Source organism: Rhinichthys klamathensis, unplaced genomic scaffold (genome assembly GCF_029890125.1).
Source record: "Rhinichthys klamathensis goyatoka isolate OS25496 unplaced genomic scaffold, OSU_Roscu_1.1 h1tg000277l_1, whole genome shotgun sequence".
In the NCBI taxonomy this organism is placed as follows: Eukaryota; Metazoa; Chordata; class Actinopteri; order Cypriniformes; family Leuciscidae; genus Rhinichthys; species Rhinichthys klamathensis.
This window is the reverse complement of record NW_026606796.1, coordinates 1,282,660-1,310,443: the sequence shown is the minus strand read 5'-3', so window position 1 is coordinate 1,310,443 and position 27,784 is coordinate 1,282,660. Positions and strand designations below refer to the sequence as shown.

The window sequence follows — 27,784 nt, the reverse complement described above, 5'->3', positions numbered from 1 at the left end:
ATAGATTTGGCAATAGCTGTCTGACAAAAAGCTGTATTCACAGTAATCCAGATCTGAAGGACAGGCAAGGTTGAAGGATGTGGAGGGACAACTGTAAGTGTCAGAGACAGAGAGAGAGAATCAACAGGAAACTTGCCTGTTGGACCTGCTCATCTCTGAGCGACAGGAAAGCTTGAAATGAAAGAGCATTTAGATTGCGGCAGGAGGATAATGGCAAAGAGGGTGGGAAAGACAGACAGAAGCAGGAGTAATAGAGGTAGAGGGAACAAACAGGATAGGGAAGTAAAGAACAGACATGGTGAAAAGGGACTCAGGATGGAGAGAGAGAGAGAGAGAGAGAGCGAGAATAAAAGCATGGGAGAATGAGGAGGGGGGAGGCAGGATAAATCTGTACAGCATCATGATTAGGTATCAGAAGCTTGTTCTGTGGTCTGGAGAGCAGAAGGCAGATCACATCAAACAGATGAGATGCTCAGCACATCTGCTCTACAAACTGGACAAACATCATTTGTGAATTTGTATTTATTCTGGAATGCTTTCATGCTTTTCTCAGCTAGCACTACAAGAGCTGCAAACTTTTTGGAAACCGGACTAAAACCAAAAGCGGCACCTGCGGATATAAAAGATTCTGAAGATAAGCAACACATTTTGACAAATTAAGAAGCATCTTCATGGACTTCCTTCTCAAAATCAGCAGACTACAACTCCAGAGACGGAAAAGGTCACATACACAGCTCCAATCTTTCATTCCAATCTATTTTAATCAGCTGTGCTCTCTTCCCAGCATCCTTCTCATTTCATCATGATTATTCCCCAAGGTTGGAGAACTAGGTTGGTCGCAATGGAGCGGACGGAGGCTATGGATGAGCGGTTTGATTGAGGATGAAGGGTTAGTCCATGCCAAAAACTCTCTTTTTTTTTTGACTGATGCACTTTTAAACGTACTTTTCAGCTTCCAGTTCACATGCTACAGGCATATCACAACTTTAGGCATAGGTAAACAAGATCCACGTGAGATTTATTCAAGATTTATAGAGTAAGACACCACCTCTCGCATTCGCACGCCAATCCGTGAGCACAGGGTGTCACCGCCACGCGGCTCCCCACCTGCTCTCACACCTTTCCTCAGTCAGAGATCACAACTGCAACTCTCCAGCTGTCTCTCATCGGCGTCACGAGCCGGCGAAGCTGCCAACAGCTGTTTCTACTCTTTTTTTGGACACTTGTCTCTCTATTTCTCGCTAATTCCCTCCATCTCTTTCCTCACCGTGTCACTGACACCATCTTTAGTTTGACCCTCTTTGCCAGGAAGGGAGAGGGAGAGAAATGCCATCACCACAGCAGGGTCTTCAGCTGCCACACAAGTAGACTCACACAAGTGTTGAGAGAAGGAGAGAGAGACAGTGCGAAAGATAGAAAAGGCCAAAAGGAGGTGAGAGGAAGCAAAGGCGAGAAGAGGAAACAAGAGGAGGCGGAGACGCACAGCTGAAGAATGTACAGCTTGGGGTCGGGCTCGGATGCATCCAGACGGCACAGGTAAGGAAACTCCCTTTTATTCAGTCCACTGTTGACAGCTAGTGTACAGCTTCGCTCGACCTTTGTGCATGAAGAGCGGCTTTCCGTCTCTGGGTCTTGTGTGCGTAGCAGGGGGAATGCCTGCGGGGCTAAATCTGCCATAGTTAACAGGTGGAGCGCCGCTCTTTCTTGTGGCTGCTCGCTCGCTGAGTGCAGAAACAGTCCTCGAAAGCGTAACCGGGAGAGTGAATGAGGTTCTGGAGACCTGAATGCTTTCTGACACACATACCTGCACTGGCAATTGGGAATGTCAGAGGCGTGCATATATCAGCTTGCAGTCTGTGTCAGTGACGTTGGACTTATTTACACACAGTTAAAATGGGAGAAAGAGGGAAACTGGGTCATTTATGACAAATTGGGTTAAAAAACACCTGTTTTTAATCTTAAACTCTTTACATTTGTAGAAAAATTATAGCAAAGGGGGTCGAAGGCTTTTTTCAAACTCAGTAATCGTGTTTACATATTATAGATATAAATATACAGTAACACTGTTCCATCATTAATGAATAACTACACCGGAACGAATGAGTAACGCAATAATAACATTCTAGTAACTGCTATTAACTAACAAGAAACTCTGATTAATGAATTAGTAAGTAATAGCGCTCAGTTGATTGAGGTATTTCGCTATTAGCTAATCAATAACTATTATTTTTTCATACCTCCCAGATAACTACTAAGAACTACTATAGACAAATTCATAATTAATGTGAATAATGCATAATTTATAATTAATTCTGGTCAAAACCATTTTAACCCACTAGTAATGACTCAAGTGTTACTACATCCTTTTAAAGGAATTATTATTTGGATTATTCAGTATTCCAAAGTGAAAAGCGCCCTAGCAATGACTGGAGTCATTGTAAACTTTTGAGGTTTTTGTAAGGTTTTGAAAAGCAATGAGTCATGACTCAAGTGTTACTACATCCTTCTAAAGTAATTACTAATTATTTGGAACAGTATTCTAAAGTGAAGATCATGGTAACCCACTAGTAATGACTAAAATGTTGTTACATCCTTCTACAGGAATGACTAATTATTTGGAAAAGTATTCTAAAGTAAAGATCATTATAACCCACTAGTAATGACTCAAGTGTTACCAAATCTATCAGAACGAATTACTAACCAATACTTTACAAAAGCCTCAAAAGCTTACAATAACCTCAATCATTGCTAGTGGGTTGCCATGATCTTTACTTTAGAATTATTTATATATTATGCATTATTCATGATGATTATGAACCTGTATATAGTAGTTCTTAGTAGTCTTCTGGGAGGTATGAAAAAAAAATAGTAGTTATTGATTAGATAATAGTGAACTACCTCATTCAACTGAGCGCCATTACTTACAATTTCATTAATCAGAGTTTCTTGTTAGTTAATAGCGGTTTCTAGAATGTTAATATTGCGTTACTCATTTGTTCCTGTATAGTTATTCATTAATAACGAAACAGTATTCTAACGTGTTACCAAATATACATATTGGAGACAGGAGATTGGCCAAGGTCAAAGAAGGGAAATTGATTTTCTGGCTGTCTTGATGTTTTTCTTATGATTTATTTTCCTCACAAATGGAATGTGACGTCCTGTAAAGTGTGTGTATGACAGTGACAAAATGAGGCTTACCGTTGACATATGTACAGTATGTGCGTATTTATTTATTCATATATTTCAATTTGTTAGATTAGAAGTGATAGAAAGTGAGAGATAGAGCCAAAGTATGTACATTCATAAACATTCTGAGTCATTTATCACTCAAGTATCATCTGTTGGTGTGTGTGTGGTTTTGTCTCAAGAGAAAACGAGAGCCTACTCGAAAGGTCTGACATCTTATTGTGATTTATTTATTACAGACACTTCGGCCCCTCTTAGCATTCATAAGACTGAACCAGTGATTGTTGCCGAAAAACACATCCGTTAATGTCCAATCACAACTGTTTGGAGTGTGACTAATACATCACTATTAACATCCGATTCTGTCTGCGCCGCCACACAGGTTACAAATGCTGGCAATGGCGATACTACCATCTGTATTTCAATGTCAGAATCTGACTCACTGAAACCTGTATGATTATGGCTGAACAGGTGAGATCACAGAGATTTGGAAAAGTCAGCTGATATGTGATGCATGCAGATTTGGGGAACACTAATGTCTGCTCCGACCTTGACATTTTGAGCTCTCTCACCTTGGATCACTGTTAAAAATGTATACAGCATGGGGTGGATTTGTGTGGAATACTAAATAAGCAGGTGATCTGTTTTTGCTATACAGTTGCTATACACTTCACTGTAAACAAGTAATGGTGTACCTGTGTAGTTTAGAATGAGCTTAATTTGTGACAAATTTGAGGTTTGTGTAGGCAAAACTTTGCTGCTTCTTAAAAACTTACCTCATAATGTTTGCGGTCCATTGAGTTTGTATCTTAGCGGTTGCTCACACAGTGGTTAAAGCAGACGGTAACATCTGGACAGGAGGGATTCTGTCATAACCTCTGTGGCCGCAGCTTAAAAGTTAAACTTACCATGATCCCACTCTTCTCCTGTGTAATTGAAGACCAATACAATAGCAGGTAGCTTGTGTCCCACATTACAGAAAGCAGGCATAGCGAAAGCCACGTTGAGACGAGGAATTAGCTTTGTGTGAGTTAACATCACTCAAGTGAGAATGTGTTTGGGATCGTTGCTAGAAATAGCAGCAATAGTGCAACTCCAAATGTAATTCAGCTTTAAACTTACTAACACTCTTGTTTGTGGTGGAATTTTACCTCGGAGAAACATACATCGACAGAACGCACAAGATGGTAATTCGGTGCTAATATAACACACCATCTGGCTGCTGTGTATGACGGTCTGTGTATGTTTTATGGCTCTTTGATTGTGATTTTTGATGGTTGCAGATGTCAGTTTAACCACAAATGCGATTAGTTCAGCAAAATGTGTAGTTTGTAGTTGGAGTGATGCCCACTCTACAACCATTTGAAGTTGTGCCGGATGGGACATAAACGTATATTTTTTGTACTTTACCAGATGAGAGCAGTTTTTTTTTTTCAGTCATTTGAATATTTTCAGATGATTTTTTTATTCAGATGTTTTGCAGTGAGGAAACATTACTGTAACTGTTATTATTTATACTTTTCTGTCCAAACAAAATAGTTTTCATGCTTTCAATTTCTTTTCAAATATGCCCATTCTTGTTGTGGAGGTTGTTTAATATTTCTGTTCATTTGACTACCATTTACATTACAGTTTGGTTTATGGTCTAAACTGAATGGTGGATGTAAAGGTTGTAGTTGTAGAGGTAAAATGTATTAAAAGCCATTGTGCTTTAATCAGCTTCACTCATCAGACGCCGCGTGGCCAGCTGGCACCCACAGCTGGTGTTTTACTTTGAAAATATTTCTATCTGCGATTATCTACATGGAAGGTGCAGATTAAATTTTGCGATGAGTCGTGTTTATGTGTAATGCTGTGAATCCAGTGAAGTGCCTTACAGTAACACAGGCACCCCTGTGCATTTATCACAGACCTGCACGATCACTATTCATATACTATTCATGTGAATTCATATGAATTCACTATTCATCATATAAGAAATATACTTTCTGTCTTTATATTATTTCATAAAAATATAACATTATTTATATTTATATATATATACAGTATATACTCAAATGGGTAGTACAATAGGACACCAATCCAGTCCAATGATGGCATAAAATAGAATGGATGTCAGCTGTTTTTTTTTTTTTTTTTTTTTTTTTTTTTGTCTGACAGTGATGAACTCTTTCATTTTCTTTCTTTTGTTGATTTGTTTGAAATAAGAACACATGCTCTAACTGTGTGATGTGATTGTCCATGGGATCTATGGTCAAACACATATCAAAGTGGCCATTTTAAAAGAGATCTGAAGACTTGAAAAGGACATGAGAAGATCACTCCAACAGCAGATCTAACAGACTCAAAAGAGGAGTGTGAATATATTATCGTGCAGCAGCCTGACGGTGTGTGTGTGTGTGTGTGTGTGTGTGTGTGTGTGTGTGTGTTCCATTTGCTGTCATCAAAGCAAAGCTGCAGGTGTCTCACTGCTGTTCACAGTGTCACGTGCAGCAGGCCAACGAACACACTCACTCTGAAGACATCCAATATAGGGGTGTTTCTTCATCTATTGGCACTTCTGTCCCAGAGGTTGATTGTTATTAAAACTTACAGATTTCAACTTTTTTTCTTTCTTATATTAAGGTCAATTAAAAGTGTCTTGGAAACTTTTCACCAGGCATTCATTTAGTTTTGCTACTTTTTAAATACTTTTAAAAACTTTAAAAATGTTGTTATTATTTTAGTGTCAGTTAACATTTTTCATGTTTTTTTCTATATGTCACAATCATTTGTTAACAAACAAGTATTCATTACTTGAGCTCATTCTGCCTTAAATTATTACATTGTTCAAATTAGTACATTAGCTAACTGTGATTGTACATGTACATTTCTTAAATACATAACTTAGACAGTTACCTCTGATAACAGACCACTCTAAGTTGTAATGTGGACTCATTTTCTGTAAAGCTGCTTTGAAATGATGTGTATTGTGAAAAGCGCTATACAAATAAATGTGAATTGAATTGAATTGCATTTTATTTTTAATAACCCTTAATAACCCTTTAATAACTTAACTATAATAACCCTGGATGAAATATGAAAACAAAGTAAATCTAAGGTAATTGTGGACAGAACTATTTTTTTGGCGTAATTTCCAGTCAAGTTGTAATTTTGTCAAATTAACTGTGAAAATATATTTTATTTAGGATACGTAATATGTTTTGTCTAAATGTTTCAATTTGTCTTTTACACCATAGAATGCTATTGCTATTAAACACAATGGGAAATGACATTGTGGTGAAAATGCTCATGATATCAACTTTTGGACAATTAAACTATAGTGACGGTTTGCAAAGTGTGTTTTACCAAACTCCACAAGACCTGAAGTGCCTAGTTGAAGAAACACCCTATGTATATTTTTGAAATGAAAGACACACATTTCTTTCTTTTTTTACCTTACTCCTCTCTGTCGTGTTCCCTAGAAACTCGTACAGCTGTTGCTATGTTAACTCCGCTGCTTGGGTAAGTGTGAGGATTTCATTGAGTTACGACGAGCATACAAATATGCTCATTGATGCTTTTCCAGTATTAAGTGGAGTTTGAACAGTGTCTTTTTAATGAGGATTTTTTTTAAAAAGCAGACAGAGAGGGAAAGAAAGAGAGAGGACAGAGACCATGACGGCTTTAACTCTTTCTGAGTGTCTGTGGTTTCTCATGGCAAGTCTTGTGTTTGGTTTTTGTTGCTTTTGCACTTGGAATGCATATCTCCTTTCTTACTTAACCATCTGTCTTCCACTTGTGCAGATAGTCCCACATTGGGTGAGGAGCACTACTAATAAAGTCGGTAGCAAAACAACGCAGTACAAATCATAAAAGCGGACAAGCGAATCCTCATGCATTCTTAACGTATTATATACCCTTAACGTGGCAATTTGGTTTATTAGCAGCCAGATGTATTCATGGGAGCGTTTTAAGGAACATGATAGCTATCACAGTGTGAGTTATGCATTTTTCATGCATAGTAATTACAGTCCATGGTCCAACAGCTAGCTCTGATAGTTTAATAGGCTGCAGTGTCACATTCGTAAGATGTTGGCATGGATGGATGGGCCTAACCTTTAAGATTCTAATTCAAGTGCATCTCATCAGATTCTGGTTTAGTTTGCTGTTGAAAAGAAAGTCCTTGCTCTTTCCTACAAGCCAGTTTAATTTGTGTGTACTGTAACACACTAAAGTGTAGCGGCAACCTAATGGTTAAAGTTCAGCACTGGCAGCCCAAAGGTTGCTGGTTCATTTCCAAGTAGCTACGACCCAGAAACCGGAGAGTTACTGAGATCACTATCATGCTCTATCACCATGGTTACCAGTAATGCACTTGACCCGAGGTCGCTCGACTCGCTCCAAGGGGCCTGTCCTTGAATTACTAGACTTTAAGGTCTATACGGTCACTTAAGATTAAGACAAACAATATATCCTATAGACCTTTGCACTGTAAAGATATCAGTGGTTCACAAACTTGCAGTGGTGTGAATTGAAATCGTTAAACAAGCATTCGTCAGGGTTTTTTTCTCACTAAAGGTGAGCTTTCAATGACCCACACCATCTGCGGGTTGGGAGATCAGGGACCGGCCCCTGTGAAGTGTTGAAAGCTGAGTTTAGATGTGATTCCCTGCTGGATATATTGTAAACCTCCCACTCAGCCTGCTAATGGCCTGTTGTTTCACAAAGGCGCATGCACACACTGTGACCAGAACACATGCAATCCGAGATTATGAGTGACAGAAATAGACATCCAGACCACGTGAGTGGTTTTTAAACACAGGATTACTATACATTAGAGCACAATTGCTCTTTATTTATGCTACACGAGGAAACAATTTCGTATTGCGTGCCTGTCATTTGTCTTCAGTATAAATGAATTAAAATAAATAAGTTACGTTGTTTGTGTTAGAATTTAACTTGTCAAACCACAAGGATTTAATCAAGATTATTCTCATAATTGGAAGGGTTAGTTCCCTTTCGAAGGGAACTCAACAATACGTCATCGACGTTATGGGGAACGCCTCAGGCGTGACAGGTGTCTGAAATCACTATCAAATCACGTCAATCACATTGACCGGCGACAGCCCGTGAATCATTAGCGTGAATGATTAACGTGCGACCTGGAAGTATATAAGGGCGCCTTGCAAACATGACAAATCATCTCATCGTCTTCAGGGACTGTTTTGTATGAAACGCTACTCAAATTACGAAAAAGGTAGGATGAAACGCACAGCAAAAGCAGATTGTTTTCGTAAGTGTGCCGACCCGTGTCCGAGGTTTCTGACACCGGCTGACACACACGAGCTGTGCGTTTTTTGTTTGGGAGAAGAGCACGCACGGGAGGTTCTCGAGGGAACCTTCTGTGCGAACTGCGAGCATTTTTCTCTTAAAATGCTCCGCTCTCGTCTGGCCCTCTTCTCGAGTGAAGGGGGCTCAGCATCTGTTCCTCGTGGTGCAGGTCCCGCTCGTGCTGAGGCAGAGCGGCGACTTTCATCATGGGGTTCTCAGATGGAGCTCGTCGATCGCCTTGAGAGGGCTGTAAACCTCTCAGATGATTCGACGGCTGACGAGAGCGAACTGCAGGTCGATGATGGGGAAGATTACTCACCGACTGTACCTGCAGTTGCGGCTCTTCCGGACGCGCAGGAGATGGTTGGGGAGGTTTATGATCAGGAAGATCTTGAACCTCCTCAGCCACCCTGCCCCATGTATGCTGAGCTGGTGGATGTTATGGAGCGCGCTGCTCACAGGCTGCAGTTGCCTTGGCAGCGCGCTAGAGGAGGGGCCGCTCGCGGAAGGCTCGATGATCGGTTTCTCCCCGGCCATACACCACCAGCTCGGGTGAGCCTTCCATTCCTTCCTGATCTACACATGGAGATTGAGAAGGCATGGAAGAACCCATACTCTGCACGTATTCACCAACATCAGCGGGCCAGTTTCGCTGATGTTGAGGGGATCGGAGAGCATGGGTATGTGTCAATGCCGCCCATTGACGAGACGTTCGCGAACTATCTCGTGTCTGGGCGGGCAGCGACACTAAAAGCTCCAACCCTGCCATCCAAACCGCTGAAAACAACGGCTCGTTTGAATGGCAGAGCATACACGGCAGCAGGTCAGGCCGGTGCTGCACTTCATACCATGGCGGTGTTACAGGCGTACCAGGCCGACCTGCTGAGGGATCTCGACCAGGGGGCAGGGTTGTCCCCTGAGGCGGTGGCTGAGCTGCGCCGCACCACAGATCTGGCTCTCCGGGCTACCAAGCAAACCGCTGCCGCGATCGGTCGGTCGATGGCGGCGATGGTGGCCACGGAGAGGCATCTGTGGCTAAATCTAGCTGGCATCGGGGAGAAAGAAAAAACCTTTCTCCTCGATTCACCAGTTTCGCCTTCCGAACTCTTTGGCACCTCTGTAGAAGCGGTGGTGGGGAAGTTCAGGGAGGCGAAGGCGCGCTCAGCAGCATTTAAAACATGTATACCGCTGAGATCCGCGTCCGCACCCAGGCCTCCGAGCCTGGCCTGGCCCTTCACAGTCTGAGGACCGTAGGCAGGGCCAGCGAGCCAGTGTCGCCTCTCGTGCGCCCCCTCCCTCAAGGAGCAGGTCGCAGAGGAGGCGTGACTCCCGCCACAGAAGAGATTTGAGGGAGGTTATCCAGAACAAACGCTCACGGCGTCGGTAATGGATAACCTCCCCGGAGGGTCACGACATTCTGCCCTCTCTCTTCTGACCCCCAGGCGTTCATTACATCAGGCCTGGGGATGGGCCTATGATGAGAACTATGTTCTGATGGCCCACCCGGGCCTGGTTGGTGGAAACGCCCCTTTCAGGCATGTAAAGTGGCGGTTCCCAGGTTCGTATAGAACTTCTGGCGAGTCTTCACTTTGCACGCCGCAGGTGAGCTGCTGGTCTTTTCAAGGAGTATATTTTTTGTGATAAAAAATAACATATTTTTCTTTACAGACCTCGTTCCCTGTATAAAGAGTTATGGGGTCATGTCAAGGTAATAAAGGTAAGGTAACTTTATTGGATTATTAGGGCCCTGAAGTTCCCCGTTAGGTGGCCTGAACGATAACTATGTTAGCCTTTGGGCTGTTAGCCACCTCAGGGTAGAGTAGTTGGTCTCTCTCTGATAGTATGTTTTACTTAGAGTGTTGACTGACGCTAGAGCTTCAGATAGATCTTATGTCCGGCCCATGGGACCGTTTTGACTTTTCTGAGTATTTCGCCCCTTGAGCTCTGTTGAGTTTTCATTAGGTTGAGCGTTCTGCAGCCCTTTGTATGGAATAATACAGACTATATTCTTTAGTAGGCTGTGGCTCCTCTGAGCCCTCAGATAGATCTATGCTTACAGGTTGGCCCTCACCAGGGCCGCCTCTGTAGCTGGCCTAGGCTGTGCCAGAGATATTAGAGGCGTTCTGCTAAAATTAGCATTTCTTCCTCTGACCCTTCACTTTGTGAATGTAGGTTTTTGGCATCCCTGTATAATCAGCCTCCTCCCATGGGAGTCGTTAGGCCAAGGCCCGCCCCCTTCTCTGCATTCTGGGGTGACTAGAGTAATGCAGCGTGGTGCAGAGGATGGTTTATAAGGACATGGTAGGCCTCAGTTAGGCCTCCGTGGTATATAAGTCCTTTTGAGCAGGGTTAGGCCGTCTTTCGCTTCACGAAGAAGACTGAGTCTCCTGCCCGACCCTGCCGTGCAGAACTGGCCTACGGATTTAGGCCGCCAGTGTAGGCTTCACTAATACCTTGCTGAGCTACTGCTCAGGCTGTGGGTTGTAGGTGGTTGGCTTTCATTCAAGCCCCACTCCCCTAGGTTGGGCACAGATGTTTTTCTGTTACCCCCAGAGCCGCTGGCAGGCCCGCACCCTGGTAAACTCAGGGTGAGGTGTGAGTATTCCCCTGTGATTCAGGGTAGGTCTGAGCACTTCACTCCCAGTTCTGTTTTTATCCTACCTCGCACTACTATGGCTCGGGTCGAGTATGAAGTAAGCCTTCACTTCTTCTTTGGTCGAAGTTCGCGCCCCTGAAGCCAGAGCATTGCCCTGTGCTGACGCCCATGCATAGATGGTAGGCCCCTGACTAACTGGGGCCTCCACTGAGGCAGAGTGGCGTATGTTGTACTCCCCTTGTTCTAAGGGTATTAGCTCTCTATGCTGAGTACACTGCCATGGGCAATGTGATTAAAAGGGCTGCAGCTGGCTGGCCTTAGCAGGCCGCCTTGGAACTGTCACCCGGACTCAGCTACCAGTTGCTATCAGGTAGTAGGCCCCTCAGGCCTCCCTGAAGGTGAATTCCCACTTAAGATGGTTATCAGGTAGTAGGCCTCACCCGGCCTCCCTGAAGGCGAATCCCCACCTACATTGGCTATCAGGTAGTAGGCCTCACCAGGCCTCCCTGGAGACAAGCCCAAGGACAGACAACTGGACAGCTAGCCTGACTTTCTATCGGGTAGCAGAAAAAGCTCCCAGATATTATGGCTGTCAGGTAGTAGGCCTCACCAGGCCTCCCTGAGGGTGAGTTCCCCACGTACTATCGTTATCGGGTAGTAGGCCTCTCTAGGCCTCCCTGTAGGTGACCACATACTGTTGCTATCAGGTAGTAGGCCTCACCAGGCCTCCTTGTGAGTGGTTCCCTAGCGGTGCTGGGTTCAGGAAGCTAGTGGCCTCTTGCTATCATTTCAGCTGGCCTTATCAGGCAGCTGCTGAAGGCGAGCTTGCGCCCTGGCTCAACTAAAGTGTTCATTCTCTGCTACTGGTTCCCTCTCGGAACCTCTTTCCTGCCTACAGCCTGGTTTTGCCTACCAGGGGGACCATATGCTCCCCTCATTGAGGGTCGCTGTGAGCACGCGGACTCCTGAGTCTGGTCAGACGGTCGTAGACCTCTCGTGAGGCCTCCCAGTTAGATCAGCCCTTAGGCCTTCAAAGGCCTCCTCAGTGTTTGTAACACAAGCACTGGGTAGATCCATGGATCGAGTAGAGAAACTCCCCTCGCTGGTAAGGGTTGGAAAGCACTTGCTGAGTCATACTCTCCGGGATATCCCGTCTCTGAGATCCGGGCCGAGTGGTTCACTGCCAGCTTCGCAGTCCCTCGGGTTGGATGCCTTACTTAAGGCAAGTGTCCAGAGGCTCTGTCTTCGGACAGACAGGAAGTGGCCAGACTAAGTGTCTATGCTCTGACGCCAGGTCAGGCCGTCCTGGTGGCACTTCGGGGTGAGTATGTTCCCCTGAATAGTGACTGGCTGGGGTTCCTTCGGGTTCCCTAGCCACATTCCCTAGAAGGGACCCCTTCTAATTGAAGTTGTGGTCCTAGGCCTTTGAGCAGGCCCAGGTAGTCCTTTCATTTAACTATGTTTATGGAGGTTTTCCTGTGTGGCTTATAGCTTAGGCTATGACCGTAGGGAATGCTGTCACTGACAGCCCAGTATGACCTGACGGTGAGTGGTTCTAGCGTTTCATTTGAAATTGCTAGTTCTGACAGTTGTCACTGCCTGAGGGCATGCACTCCCCTCAGCATGGCGGCGTGGGTATATCGTTCCCCATAACGTCGATGACGTATTGTTGAGTTCCCTTCGAAAGGGAACGTCTCAGGTTACAAATGTAACCTTTGTTCCCTGAGAACAGGGAACGAGACAATACGTCTCCCTGCCATGCCTCGGGGCTTGCCTGCCGTACAGTCCCTTCAGACGATAAGGTGATTTGTCATGTTTGCAAGGCGCCCTTATATACTTCCAGGTCGCACGTTAATCATTCACGCTAATGATTCACGGGCTGTCGCCGGTCAATGTGATTGAAGTGATTTGATAGTGATTTCAGACACCTGTCAAGCCTGAGGCGTTCCCGATAACGTCGATGACGTATTGTCTCGTTCCCTGTTCTCAGGGAACAAAGGTTACATTTGTAACCTGAGACGTTCACCTGAAAATGAAAATTATTCCATAATTTTCTCACCCTCAAGCCACCGTATATGACTTTCTTGTTGCAGCCAAACATAATCGGAGTTATATCTAAAAAAAATCCTGGCTCTTCCAAGCTTTATAATGAGAGTGCATAGTAACTGAGATTTTGAAGAACTCACTCTCTCGTGAACTCGCGGACGGACATTACCGGAAGCTAGTGATTACAGTTTATAAAGTTATAATTATGGATATTTTTCTTACAAAACCGCATCACTTCGATTCAGAAGGCCTCTATTAACCCCCTGGAGCCGTATGGATTACTTTTATGATGGATGGATGCACGTTTTTGGGCTTCAAAATCTCAGTTACTATTTACTCCCATTATAAAGCGTGGAAGAGCCAGGATATTTCTTAATATAACTCTGATTATGTTTGGCTGAAAGAAGAAAGTCATTTTACACCTAGGATGGCTTGAGGGTGAGTAAATTATGGGATAGTTTTCATTTTTGGGTGAACTAACCCTTTAAGTGTAGGTACTGTGTTTACACATACAGTTCCTTTTTAACAACAAAACATTTTTTTGTTTGTATAATTATTAAGTTTGGATTTTGTGTGGATGGCACTTGTAGGATATTATTTGTGTGAGCATAATATAGATTTCTGAAGCAGTATTTTTTATTTGTCACTCATCTCCACAACAATGCACTTTACAACAGTGTCCTATTTTCATCTCACGATGAACGTACAAAAATCAATATTGCTGAATTATCACTGCTGTCTCCCCTTATAAAAATGTAAATGTACACTGTGATTCAACAGTTGTGCTCCTTAATATTTTTGAGGAAACTGTGATATATATATATATATATATATATATATATATACTTATAAATAAATCATACACACTTAGAGAGAATACAAGTCTGACATTTTATAAACTGGCAAACAAGTAACAATTCTGAAATGCTAAGTGTTTGCTCTCTTTCTTTATCTCTGTCTGTCTCTCAGGCTCTAGGAGGCTGAAATGGCCACTCCTCAAGGGTGCTGGGGTCCCTCTCTTCAACTCCTCTTCTTCTTTCATCTGTTACTCAATGTAGTGCCTCCCTGTCTGGGACGTCCATTCTTTGGCCCTCCTTCGGTCAACGTGGCTGTGGTTTTCAGTGGTATGGCCCACCACAGTGAGATCAAGGGCCGTCTGAGTCCAGAAAACTTCCTAGACATGCCCCTGGAAGTGAACCCCATCACCGTGCTTGTGAATGACACTAACCCCAGGGCATTACTCACACGTCTCTGTCAGACTATGGCAGCAGAGAGCCTCCACGGAGTGGTGTTTGAAGATGACGTGGACTCAGAAGCTGTGGCACAAATCTTAGACTTTATCTCCTCTCAGACGTCCATTCCCATAGTAGGCATCAGTGGAGGTTCTGCAGTTGTCATCCCACATAAAGTAAGTGTTTGAAAAGGTGGCAGCACGTAGATCTTAGGGATCTGTCAGCTAAGGAAGAAGGTTTAATAAGAAATGGGAATTACCTGAGATCACAATCCAATCAATATTTAAGTTACTACGAAAGGATTGTCCTTGCAACTATAAAGAACATTTGGATAACCTAAAATTACATTTTAATTAAGTTTTTCCCCATTTTTATTTAACCAACTACAGAAAAGTGTATTCATTGGGTCACATTTATGAAACACAAGCAGAACAAATATCTGTACAAATTATTCATTAAGCTTTTTAAACGTAAAACATTCAAAATGGTCACATTAAATTTAATGCGATGGAAAATTACTTCACAGAAAATCATTCATAAAACTTTTCGGCCTCAATTAAATTTTACAAGTAATGTCTGTGTAAATTGTTTGTAAAACTTTTTGTATATAAATTTTCACATTGAAATGAATACAACAACTTTCATCAGAAAGTGTTTACAAATAATTGCTTTGTGACAAACACATTTCTATGTGAATCATTTGTAAAACGGAATCATTTGTTGTTGCATTCCGACAGTTTATGCACCAAAAAATTTTTTAATTGTAACTGAATTACACCAATTCACCCACAAAAATGTAATGATTTACACCTAAATGTGTTTGTTACACAGAAAATCGTAATGAAAATGTAATTAAATGCAGTAATCATGCATACAAAACAACATTTTGATTATGTTTCATGAATTAGGTTCAATGTGTGGCCAGCATACCACTTAAGTTTCAATAACATTAGCCTTCATTCATGAACATAAACAGTAAATGTATTAGAATTATGACAATGTAAGTCCCCTGTGCTTTACTCAGAGTACAGTAAGACTCAGCTTGAAAGAAAAACATTAAAAAATGTATTTCAAATATCAAATCAAGATTTAATCAGGGGTATCTGTGAAGTAATTTCAGGGACGCTGTTCTCACAGCTCTTATTAGACACAGCGAGTATAAAATAACTGCTGTGAGGTCGACAAACGTTAGCATGTGCATGTGGTTTGTGTGTGTATTTTCCAGCTATCCCCCTGTACTGATATGCTATTGAACAGATGCGTGGAAAAGTGATTTTGTGAGGTGTGAAAATCAATATGTGTTATGATGTATAACCAGCACCCAACAGTTGTGTCCTATTTTCCACTGTTTACTGAGGTGTGGAAACTTCTGAATTACATCAAAAAATGATATAAAATTACAGCTGTTCAATGCCCATTTTTAAGGCAACTGCGTATAAGACTTTCATGACTGTAATTTTACATGTAGTGAAGGCATTTTGTGTCTCGTGGCAGCTTAAACTTTGTTTAAATGAAGTACAGATGACTGTCTTGTCTATTGGAAAAAACACAATGCAGTCTCCAAGGTCACATATATTCTTTGGATTTAACTTTTGAAAAACCTTCATCACCACAACTCATAAAAGTTTGAAACAACATGAGGGTAAATGATGACAATGTCCATTTTTGGCCTAACCAATCCTTTAATTTGATCAAACATTACAAAAGGCTTGTGCAGTTGTGTCGCTTTTTCTCTATTAGTGCATGCGGTGTGGATTTTGCAGCATCTGATATCTGAAATCCACAAAAGAAAAAAGTAAACTTTTAAGACAGTAAAACAATCATTACGCATTCAGACTGGCAAAAGATGTATATCTTTAAATGAGAAACACAATAGCCCTTGATTTAATGGGACAGATGAGTATCTTCAATACCAGCTATAGAGTGGATGACTCCTTCCTGCCCAGCTGTCATTTTCAAATGCCTTTCAGACTTGCACGGATTGCAGAAAAATAAGATTGATAAGATGTTTAAAGTGGAACAGAAAGCCAAAAATATGCGTTTTGTCTCCAATGTCAGATAATTTTGTAAGAACTGGATTAAAATGAAGCATCCTGGCAGGGAATAATTTTTCAGGACTTTAACCATAGACCAAGAAATATGAAGAACCTGAATAATTTGCCAAATCTTTTGAACAGCCCAATGACCATGTTCCTATTTTTATTAAAGAGCACTGAGGGAAAACCTGAAAAGAATCCCTTGCATCCTTCATATTTATAATTTCCAATTCTCATTCATGTAATAAAGTTGTAATATTTCGGACAGCACACTGACTTCAGGAATAGACTTCATAGTAAGGGTTCAACATATAAAATATCAATCAAATTAGAAAAATTGCCACAAAGAAATATTTGCATAAAGCTATGATGAACCATATTTCATACCTCATTTCCAGATTGTGGATTAGGCATTTAATCTCCTTTGAGAAATGCGTGCATATCATATCATAAATTTGATGCGATTATAAATTTCCTGTTGTATAGGCTTGCGGTGGGCGGAGGCAGAGATATGCGACATCCTGTTCTACTTTGTTCGAATCTGGTCATGTTATAGCAAGACAATACCATTGTATGTTGCACATGTAAATCCCATGCAATTGAATAAGCTGTGGCTGATTATTTAGTCTAGCTTTAGGGATTGGACTGTGGGTCACAAACATCTGCTATGGGATTTTTTCATGAAATCCCAGTAGCATCGGACACTATCAATGGCCAAGTGCCTTCCAAATAAATAAAGTGAGCTTAAAATATCACTTTGGCACTTGATGTTACAATCTGGGTGGAGCTTCCCTTTTTGGTAAGTGGGTGCCAGCTCCAGACATTAGATAAAGCCTGTATGAAAATTAAAAGAACATGGCCTGAAATTTAATGTACCGTATTAATTTACTTAACAATAAAAATTCCAGGAAATATTAAATATTATTATATATTTTAAAGGGTTAGGTCAGCCAAAATTGATACATTTGTCATCATTTACTTGTTCCAAACCTGTAGGACTTTCTTTCTTCTGGAGAACACTATAGAATATATTTGGAAGAATGTTGACTTTTGAAGAATTGACTTTCATTGTAAGGATAAAAAACATTATTCAGAATATTGTCTTCTGTGTTTTACGGAAGATAGTCAAACATGTTTGGAAAGAAAGAGGGTGAGAAAATCAAAAAATCTCTGTGACTTCTCTTATAAAACAACAATTATTTTTGGTAAATGAATGTTGAATGGCAAACATGTCGGAGATTAGCTGACAGGTTGTCGATTCATTAAATTCTAAGCTGTATTCCTACAAAAGCAGTGTATTCAGTGTAAGCCTCTCCTCCATTAACATTCATAAAAAAAAAAAAAAAAGTTAAAATATTTTTCTAAACATGGAGGCTTGCCTTAAATCACCTTTGCTTTCTAGAAATCCTAAAAACCTTGATTAGCATGTTCAGGTGTGTTTGATTAGGGTTGGAGCAAAACTCTGCAGTAAAGTGGACCTTGAGGGCCAGAGTTAAGAATGCCTGGTTTAATGTCATGTCTGAATAAGTGACTGAGGGTGCATGGCACCTATCGAAACTCATGGGACTAAGTTCATGCCCAAAGTGCACATATAGGGAAAGTCCTTGAGGGATAATCCCATTTTTCTGCGAATGCAAGTTTTTTCAGACGTGTTTTGACTGCTATGGCATAACTTCCAACTGGTCTTGCTGAGGCTCTTGAGTGCTAATCGCAGGAGAGCTGAGTCTGGGTGATTGTATAACTTCTTAAAGAAAGAAAACTGGCGGAGGAGGAGGACCAGTGAGTCCCAGAGCACCTGACCTCTCTCTCTCCAAGAGGTAGCCTACTTTAACCACAGAAGTTATTTGAAGGACACCGGATCAGTCTGTCAGGTAAGGGGAAAGCTCTTAGTCAGAGAGGAGTCTTGGGAAAATGTCTCTCGGCTCCTGACACTCCCAGACCTCCACACCCATTTTTCTCACTTTGGAACTTAATTGGACACCACCTCCTCCGGTACCTTTGAGTCATCTCATGCTGTGCGGTGGAAGGAAATGCGTTTGGCAGTGTAGGGCATTAGGACGCTTGCTTGTTTGAAGTTAACTAAGTGCAAGTGAAATTAAAACAGCACTAATAGATCATTTTGGATTTTTTACATGCACAACTGTGGCTTGATATTGACGCTAAGTGTTATTATTCACACATTTTTACATGCAAATATAATATTGCGAATTTTTTTTTTCAAACAGCACATCACACCGGGATTATATTGAACAGCTGCATGGATAAACGAGTATTAGGTGTCAAGTGTAAATCTATTCAATAGGATTACAGAAAGAGGAATAATGGTTGAAAGTCAGGCAATAAATCAAGTCCCTACGCGTGGCTGTGGTACAGATAGGATCAATAGTCTAGTGAATTGTCTTTGCGTTGTAAATCCAATTCTCGTATCTCATACTTTGGAACGTGTTCAAGGTTAATGTTGCTCAGTAATACATGTTATTTCAATGGTATGAGAAAGTCCCATGTACCATGATTGAGTTACTATGGATCTCCTGTATATGTGTGCAACCTGTAAAACTGAAATGCAGAACAATTATAGTGCAGTGTGAGTTATGGTTCCCATCAGAAGCTCATTCATTGGTCAATTTTAAACATTGACCAATGAATGTTTTGGGGTGACAAAAAGGGGGGGGGGGGGGGGTTGGGAAGAAGTAAGCCATTATTCCAATCTTCAGTGTCATATTCAGAATGCAGTGTTGGGTAGCTACTTTGAAAGTGTAGCTTGTGTCACTACTTTTAAATCGCTCATAATTTAAAGTAGTTAAGCTAGCCTTTTGAAATAGTAGTTAGTTACACTACAAGTAACTAACAAAAAGTTGCTAACTACATTGAGAGATTTAAAAAATACCTTGTAAAATATATAAAGTATATTATATATAATATTTAATTTATAAATCAATCACAACCATGTTTGTCTGGCTCAACAGCTCTTGCAGAGACTTAAAATGGTGAATCGTTTCTTTTTGAACTGACTGAATTAGTTTAAAATTTGACCTTAAAACGTCCTCTCTATTTTGGAAAGTCTGATTCCTTATAAAATCAGTTAGTTCAAAATGAATCACAGTAATGAATCAAACTTTCCAACGATATATATTTGAGAGAGGATGTATTAAAAGCTTAAAGCAGTATAATGTGAATAGAAAAAACACTTGTTTGAAAACCCCTACTGTTAGAAAAAGGAAACTTTGGAAACTGCTGAGCTAATGGCAGGTCAGTAGACAAGAGCTAAAGGCAAGTTGCTATTTTAATTCTTCCATAACACTGCCAAAATGTTTCAATTACTAATTTAAGTAATTCAAATAAGTAATTTTTTGTCATGTGTACAAGTTACCAAGTACAATGAAAAACTTACTCGAAAGCTACTCCAAAATACAATAAACCTAACTGCCATGAACACAAAAATATACTTACAGTACACAGACATTACAAAATAATTGCTATGCAATAAGATTTTTGCAGTGACAAGATTAAGTACAACAATAAATGATCTCAATGTGAAATAAAGTGAAAAAAGGGACATTTTGACATTATGAAGTGTACCTAACACTAACATAAGTGTTAAACATTAGTGTGCGTTGAACAGTTTTATGGCATTGGGGTAGAAACTATTCCTGAATCTTGTAGTGCATGTTCGAATAGTCCTGAGCCGTTTGCCAGAGGGCAGAAAAGAGAAAAGTGCCTGTGGCAGGTGACTAGTCGTTCATGAGGCAGCGTGTAATGTAGACGTCCTCAACTGCTGGGAGTCTTTTTAGCAACCCTTTGTAGGGCTTTCCTTTCCTGTGTGGAGCAGCTGCCATACCTGGATGCAATACACCATGTAAGGACAGAAAAGTGAAAAAAGCTTTTTTCAGACGCCTAGGGAAATAAAGGCATTGATGAGCCTTTTTAATGATGGATGCTGTGTACTCAGTCCATGTGAGTTTAGAAGTGAGGGTGACCCCTAAGAATCTAATGCTGTTGACTCTCTCTGCTTTGTCCCCTCTGAAATAAATGGGTGTGTGTACCTTATTCTGCTTCCTAAAGTAGATCACCAGCATCTTAGTTGTACTGACATTGAGAGACAGGTTGTTGTTCTGGCACCATTGTCCCAAAAGTCTCACCTCTTCTCTGTAGGCTGCCTCGTCATTGTTGGTGATCAGACCCACAATGGTGGTATCGTCAGCAAACTTTATAATGGTATTGGAGCTGTGAACGGCCACACAATCATGTGTAAACAAGGAATACAGCACAGGGCTCAATGCGCTTCCCTGTGGCGTGCCAGTGTTGAGGGTCAATGAATGTATAGTTTTACAATTTTCCCTCAGTTATTAGCATGTTAATTGTAACATATCTTCAGGTTTGGTTATTTTGGTAGGTCCATTCCTTGGAATGATTGCATATATCTCTTAAAACGTCTTAGTGTCCTTAAGTAATAATTTTATGGTACCCACACAAATGATTGTAGTTCCTTTATCTTCTGTCTTGATTCTGCAGGCTGAAGGCTCTACCTTTCTCCAGATGGGATCTTCTATAGAGCAGCAAATAAATGCAATGTTCAAAGTGATGGAGGAGTACAACTGGGGTAACTTTGTGGTGATCACCAGTTTGTATCCCGGCTACGAGACCTTCGTGGACTACATTCGCTCCTTCACGGACACCAGCTACTTCCTGTGGGAGCTGCAGGATGTGCTGAGCTTCGAGATGTCCGTGGGGGCCAATGACATCCGCACACGTAGGCTACTACAGCAGGTGGACTCGCAGGTATATCTAGTGTACTGTTCCCACGAGGAGGCGCAGTACTTGTTCAGGATGGCCTCTGATGTGGGGCTTCTGGGGCCTGGATACATCTGGGTCATCCCCAGTCTGGCTGTGGGGAACCCTGAAGCGTCCCCTCCTGACAGTTTCCCAGTGGGCGTCATCAGTATTATCACAGACCGCTGGAGGAAAACACTGCGCCAGAGGGTTCGGGAAGGAGTGGCAGTCATTGTAAAAGGGGTGTACAGTTTCCACAAGCACAGAGGATTTATTCCTGAGGGTCACAGTGACTGCAATAGTCCTGCCAAATTGAATGCCAACAATTCTCTCTTCAGGTAAGACTTTTTCAGACTGCCAAGTTTAGTAAAGGTATTTTTGAAAAGCACCTTCAGATTGTTTTTTTTTTTTTAAAGGATTTAAAACCCATGTCTTCCCTTGTGAAAAATAAGTACACTTTAGCATACTTTTAAAAAGAGAACATAGTACAGAATTAGTATACTTTAAAGGGGTCATCGGATGCAAAATTCACTTTTATATGGTGTTTGCATTCAAATGTGTCTTTGCAGTGTGTGGACACAACCACCATGAAAAAAATCCATTCACTCCTTTTTTTAATCCTCAAAAAGTCTGAACACTCTCAATAATCAGGCGGTTTGGATTTTCTGAGCACTATGATGTCATAGTGCTCATGCTCCGCCCACGACCACTGACGGACTGTTCCGTATTAGCATATTCCTCAGCCATTCGACACCCCCTATGGAAGAGAGGGGTGGGGTGAGCAGTTGCTCCATTTAAAGAGACATGCACCGAAACAGGTCACTGAACAAAGCTGTTTTTGAAGAGGTAAAAAGGGTGTTGTTTTACACAACCATTGAGGAATTTTAACCAAAGTATATTACAAACTTTACATGAACACCCTAAAGAATCATACCAACTTGTGGAAAATGGGCATCCGATGACCCCAGAATATTGAGTGTGAACAGAATGTAATGTTTTCGGACTCTTAATTGAATGTTATTTGCTATTAAATGAAAATGTATTGTTGTGTAAATTTATATTAAATGCAGTTAGCTGAACCTTAGAGTGCTTTTTTGACCCACTTAGGGAGGACTTAAGTACATCTTTATATGTAATTTCATAATCACTTCTTTTGAAATATGGTTAAACTGTTCTTCCGAGCAGTAAATGTACTGACAAGCATTTATGAACTAAAATATATGTTAATGTAATTTAAAGTTCGTTATTAGAAATGTAATTACAAGTATATTTAAATACATTTATATATTTAAATATACTTGTAATTACATTTCTAATAACGAAGTTTAAGTTGACATTTAAAATGTACAGTATTAACTTTAAATGTAATATCGAATAACAAACTACTGTTCAAATTATTATCAAGTACCTTACATGTGTTTTAGTATGTTAGACCACACATCTACACGTGCACTTCTATAAAGCATGAGAAAGGATTATTAAAGCATAATGATTTAAAATGTACTTTAAAGTAAAACTTTTAATTTGACATTATTACAAAGGGCACTTTGTACTTAATTGTGTTAAGAAACATTCATGATGAAAGTGTATTCTTTTTAGGACCTTTATTTTAATATTATAATATTATCTCTCATTATTGTGATTTATTGATCTTCATCAATATCATGTCTTAAAAGAAATAGAAAAACTATATCATAAACATCCCTTTGGAATATCTGGAGTACTCTGACTGCCAGTAATGTTTTATGAACCTGTCATATATTAAGTCCTTCCTTGGCCAGCATTGCCCTATTTTTTGTCAAAAATGTTGATCACATCAAATTTAACAGGAAAGTGTGGGTGGCAAATTTACAAATACTCAAAGTCCTGACAATTTGAATTTTCACAGCTTAGTTGGCCGCTGGAGATTTCATCATAAACAGCTTTCCAGACAAAACATTGCATTTTTGCACTTTTTCTTGTGGTCTTTCTCCCTTGTAATGAGACTGGGAGATTCTCCAGATTTCCTTGTTAAATCTGCCATTCACCTGGGAGTCACCGTCCTCATTAAATAGTGTTCCAATTGCCTCTCCGAGCTTTCTGTGATCAAGCGTATCAGAGACACATGAGTGACTGGGTTCTCCATCCGGAATGTTCCCAGGCTTCGGTGCTGTTCATGTGTCTGCCCGTTTCTCTGGCATAAAAAGAAACGTCTGTCGGAAGACAGTTTATAAATCTTTAAAGAACTGGCTTTTCAGACGTGTGACTAGTTGGGCAGTATCAAAGGATTCATCAGGCGGCAAAAAGGAATGTATTCTCTTGGGGGAGAAAAAAACATTATATTAGTAGGATGGTCTGAGTTGACATGGAAAGATGGGTAGAGGAAGGAATGAAAATTGCATATTTGCTTACCCTAATGTTATTTCATGTATCTTCTTCACGTGGTTCTTTTCAATACACAACAAAAACCGACAACGAAAAATGGGCAGTAAAAGCAAGTTAACTCAAGAACCACTATTGCATGTTGTGTACAGTGAGTTGAACTTGAGAACTGGATCATTGAATGAATTGTTCTTTTCAATGAATTGTTCACAAAACTGACTGATTCGTTCACAAATCAGAGTTCAACTCAGTGACTCGATGATCAAATCACAGCAGTTGTCAAATTAACAGCTCACAGGAAAGGAAGATTATTGGTGAATAATCTTAAATTTCCATCTGTTTGTCATGCATTGTTGTGTAGGCTACTTGTATGGTTTGTTTGTTTGTTTTTTTGTCATTTTTCATATTTTCAGACAGGTGAACTTTGCACTGCCTGTGTGAAGGTTTTTTTTATAAAGAGTAATTTGAAATGACACGAGGGTACATAAATGGTAACAGGATTTAAATTGTTGCTATAAAATTAATTTAAAATCATATTTGGGCATATTTGTCCAATATAATGCATTCTTTTGCATAACTGAGATTGAATAGTTCTTTATAAGCTTTGTTGTTTACAAAGGAGCTATACATATTAGAGAAGGTGGAAAAGATGGATATAGAGTGGTGTATTTGGGTTCCTCTGAGGATTTTGTTGTTTATAGTTGTATAGTCATGTCATGATTTTAGCCATTATTGAAATGATGTCTGAATAATGATAACTGCTACTGCACTTTTTATCATTAAAATTGAATGACAGTGTTAAATCCTGCCTCATGTTCTGCTCCACCAGTAGCTGGTTCTATAAGTGAACAATTCGTTTAGTAAAAATGTTCAGGTCTATGAGACAAAGAGGATTAAGAGAGAGAGAATGAATACTGTAAATGTATTAGTGTCTGTACTCTCTGATTTATATTCATTTGACGGTGGGGAAAAATATTATAGGATTGTATTTGAAATGTCCTCCTTTCTGCCTAATAGTCTTCTGTCTCATTTCAGAGATTGAGAAAAATTATACAAAAAGCAATTATACAATCACTTAAAATTCAAATCGACTTTCTTTTTGGTTTACTAATTTAAAGCTACTAATTTGTTCTACAGGCATATGCGAAATGTGTCATGGGAGCATAAGGACCTCTCCTTCAACGCTGATGGCTATCTCACTAATCCTTCCATGGTGATCATTGCTTTGGATCGAGAGAGACACTGGGACAAGGTTAGTCTTATGATTAGATGGAACAATAACAATAATAATATTCACCACACAACGCTGGAATATGGAACATACACAGATCTGGAGATACAGTTTCCTTAATTGTTTTATCTATTCCTTATAGTAAGTGTTTGGAAGTCATATCTGTCTATTTCTGGAACACCCATTAGAGTAACAACACTACAGATAATATAAAGACTGAAAAAATAATAATAAATAATTTCGAGTGACTACATTGTACTGTAGTGACACTGGGTGGTAGATGCCAAGATGCCAGGGAATGCACTGGTTTTTGGGAATGCATAATGTTTTCAACATTGATAATAATAAGAAATGTTTCTTGAACACCGAGATAACATGTTATAATAATTTCTGTACTTTTAATCAAATAAATGCAGCCTTGGTGAGCATAAAATACTTCTTTCAAAAACAAAACAAAACAAAAAATCTTACTGAACCCAAAACTTTGAACAGTAGTGTAAATATAAATAATATTTAATATTGTGTATTCCCTGTCAAATAAACTAGCAGAATAAGAGTATCACAGAAGATATAATCTATATGATATATATAGTCTAATATAGTTATAATTGTATACATTATAATACTTATTATGTATAATTTTATTACATTTTTCCCTTTTTATTATAAGATATTGGCAGCTATTTCACTGATAGGTTGGACCATTTCAATATCTTTGCCTTTTTAGCTTTTATTAATCACAGATTTTTAAATTAATACATAAAGAATCAGAAAATCCTGCCTCATAGGCTCCTCCAACGCTGGACATTTATTACTGTCCACACCAGGTCATGATGCAATTACACTTGGCTTTCTGAAACAGCCCTTTCTTCCTCACATGGCCAGCCCTCAAGCACTTTGGCCTCTGTGATAGGGACATGTGTAGGCCGCCTGGCAATGTGTGAACACCACCTGACTACAAAAAGAGATTAGAGGAATAAACAGAGATCGGTCATCACGCCCTCTTCTCTGTGGATTAGAGGATACGGATAAACGTGCTCAGATTCTCAGTCCTGTTGATGGCTAGTAGATGACAACTAAATTGAAAGAACTTTTGTAACCTTGTTTTAAAAATAGGGTGTAAATGTTTTCTGTAAATTTCAGGGGCTGGATTGACTAAATTTGTTTGCCACTTGTTTGTGTTATTTCAACAATGCAATTAAAAATAAATATTTAATTTAGTTAACTCGCTCTTTTTAGCTCAAACAAGCCTCCTTTCTATGTAAATTAGGCTCATACATTGTGCCTTATTCACAAAAATCCGTTCTTTTTGCCAGGCAGAACTAGCATTGTGCTGTTAACAGTCATGTGTGGGAATTCAATTTAAAAGAGATGTTTGAGTACATTTTTAATTGATCATGACAGCAGTAATTCATCAAATGATAATCAGATGATGGAGAAAACCATTATAATTTGGGCATTTATTCAGCCACACTGTCGACGTGCACTTGTGCACTTAAATAGCTGAATCAAGTGTCCGAACCTGTGCAGTTCCAACATTGTATGCTAGCTTTTGCAAGTCTGCTCTATTTAGCTTGACATGCAAATAATGTTTTTGCAGGTGCGTTTGCTGATTTGCATAATTCCTTTAGTAAATGAAGCACTAACACAATGCAGACAGTGTGTGCAAATAAACTGCACAATTAGTGGGAGCAATTCGTACAAGTAGATGACAAGTAGATTTACGTGTAAAGGAGCCGCAAAGAGCTTGTGTTATTTTTGAAAAGTTTTGATCGATTTTTCTTTTAAATTCAGTCTTTAGTTTAAACTATCGCCTCTGGCCTTCATGGCTCACCTGACCCCCCTCTGTGTGACATAACAGTTTATCTATATCTGGCCACCTTGCTCTGTAGCCCCTCTCACGCTCCCATTGACACTCTCTGCACCACCTCACTTTCCCATGCTGTGCACACCCTGCTCATGTTGTGTGCTGAAGTCATTAGCTAGATGAACCATTGGTTCACTTTTTTAAAGTACAGGTGTACTGACAGCACAGAGACTGTTTTTCTCTGCTGGTATCAGGATAGTATCTCCAAGACAGACAAAACCCAAATGACACAGATCCTTCCTGGAAAAACACTGCTTTCGAAAAAACATCCTTGTGCATCTGTGCTATTGTGAGATTTTGAAGGAAATGCTTCAGGATCCAGATATTTTGCATTGGACATCAGGTGGCGACCTGAAACAGTATGAAACGTAAAACACAAAAGTAAAAGGTAAACAAAAACAATGGCATCCTCTGAGAAATCTGTCTAATTTGTTTAGCTTCTGTCAAATATAGAGTTTGATAGAACACTCTGCCTACAAATACAAAGTTCTGTCCTTAACTCAATCTGCTTCCAATCACATCTTCTCTATAGGTCACAGCTTCCTGCTGTATCAGTAGCCAATGAGCTCACTGCTCAAACTTCAAATACGGGTCAGCATTTTGTCTAGCAGTTGCAGCGCGCTTTCAGAAACCCTCCACCTTCCCCAGCTCCACCTGTATAGATCTGCTACGGGTAATTCATGAACGCTATATTGTACAGCAGCAGCATGTCTTACTTGCTCACAGCAGCGTGTCGTGTATGTATTGGCAGTAGCAAATCCCAATAACCAACAGCAGCAGCAATAACAGCAGCATCAGCGAAGCAGATCCGTCAAAACCAAACATCAACATTCTCATCCATTACCATGCCAAACACTCAGAGGGCCCTATTTTAACGATCTGAAACGCATGTTTCAAAGCGCAAAGCGCAAGTAACTTTGTGGGCGGATCCCGGCGCTGTTGCTATTTTACCGGCGGGATAAATGCCTCTTGACTTGCGCCTGGCGCAAATCTAAAAGGGGTTGGTCTGAAGTAGCTTCATTATTCATAGGTGTGGTTTGGGCGTAACGGGAGCAAACCAATAAGAGGGTCATATCACATTCCCTTTAAGAGCATGATGAACGAGGTGCGCTTGTTCCATGGCGCAAAACTATTATAACGGCT

At 40.4% G+C, this 27,784-nt stretch overlaps 1 protein-coding gene across 1 annotated transcript in view; it reads left to right on the top strand.

Annotated features, from left to right (window-relative positions):
• Positions 1 to 702: 702 nt before the first annotated feature.
• grin2cb (glutamate receptor, ionotropic, N-methyl D-aspartate 2Cb) overlaps positions 703 to 27,784 on the top strand; it is a 51,326-nt gene continuing 24,244 nt past the window's right edge. The window contains exons 1-4 of the mRNA XM_056268859.1: positions 703 to 1,536; positions 14,114 to 14,552; positions 20,925 to 21,520; positions 24,681 to 24,795. Of these exons, the coding sequence (XP_056124834.1) occupies positions 14,130 to 14,552; positions 20,925 to 21,520; positions 24,681 to 24,795 (1,134 nt within the window). The 5' untranslated portion in view covers positions 703 to 1,536; positions 14,114 to 14,129. The remainder of the gene's footprint in view (positions 1,537 to 14,113; positions 14,553 to 20,924; positions 21,521 to 24,680; positions 24,796 to 27,784) is intronic.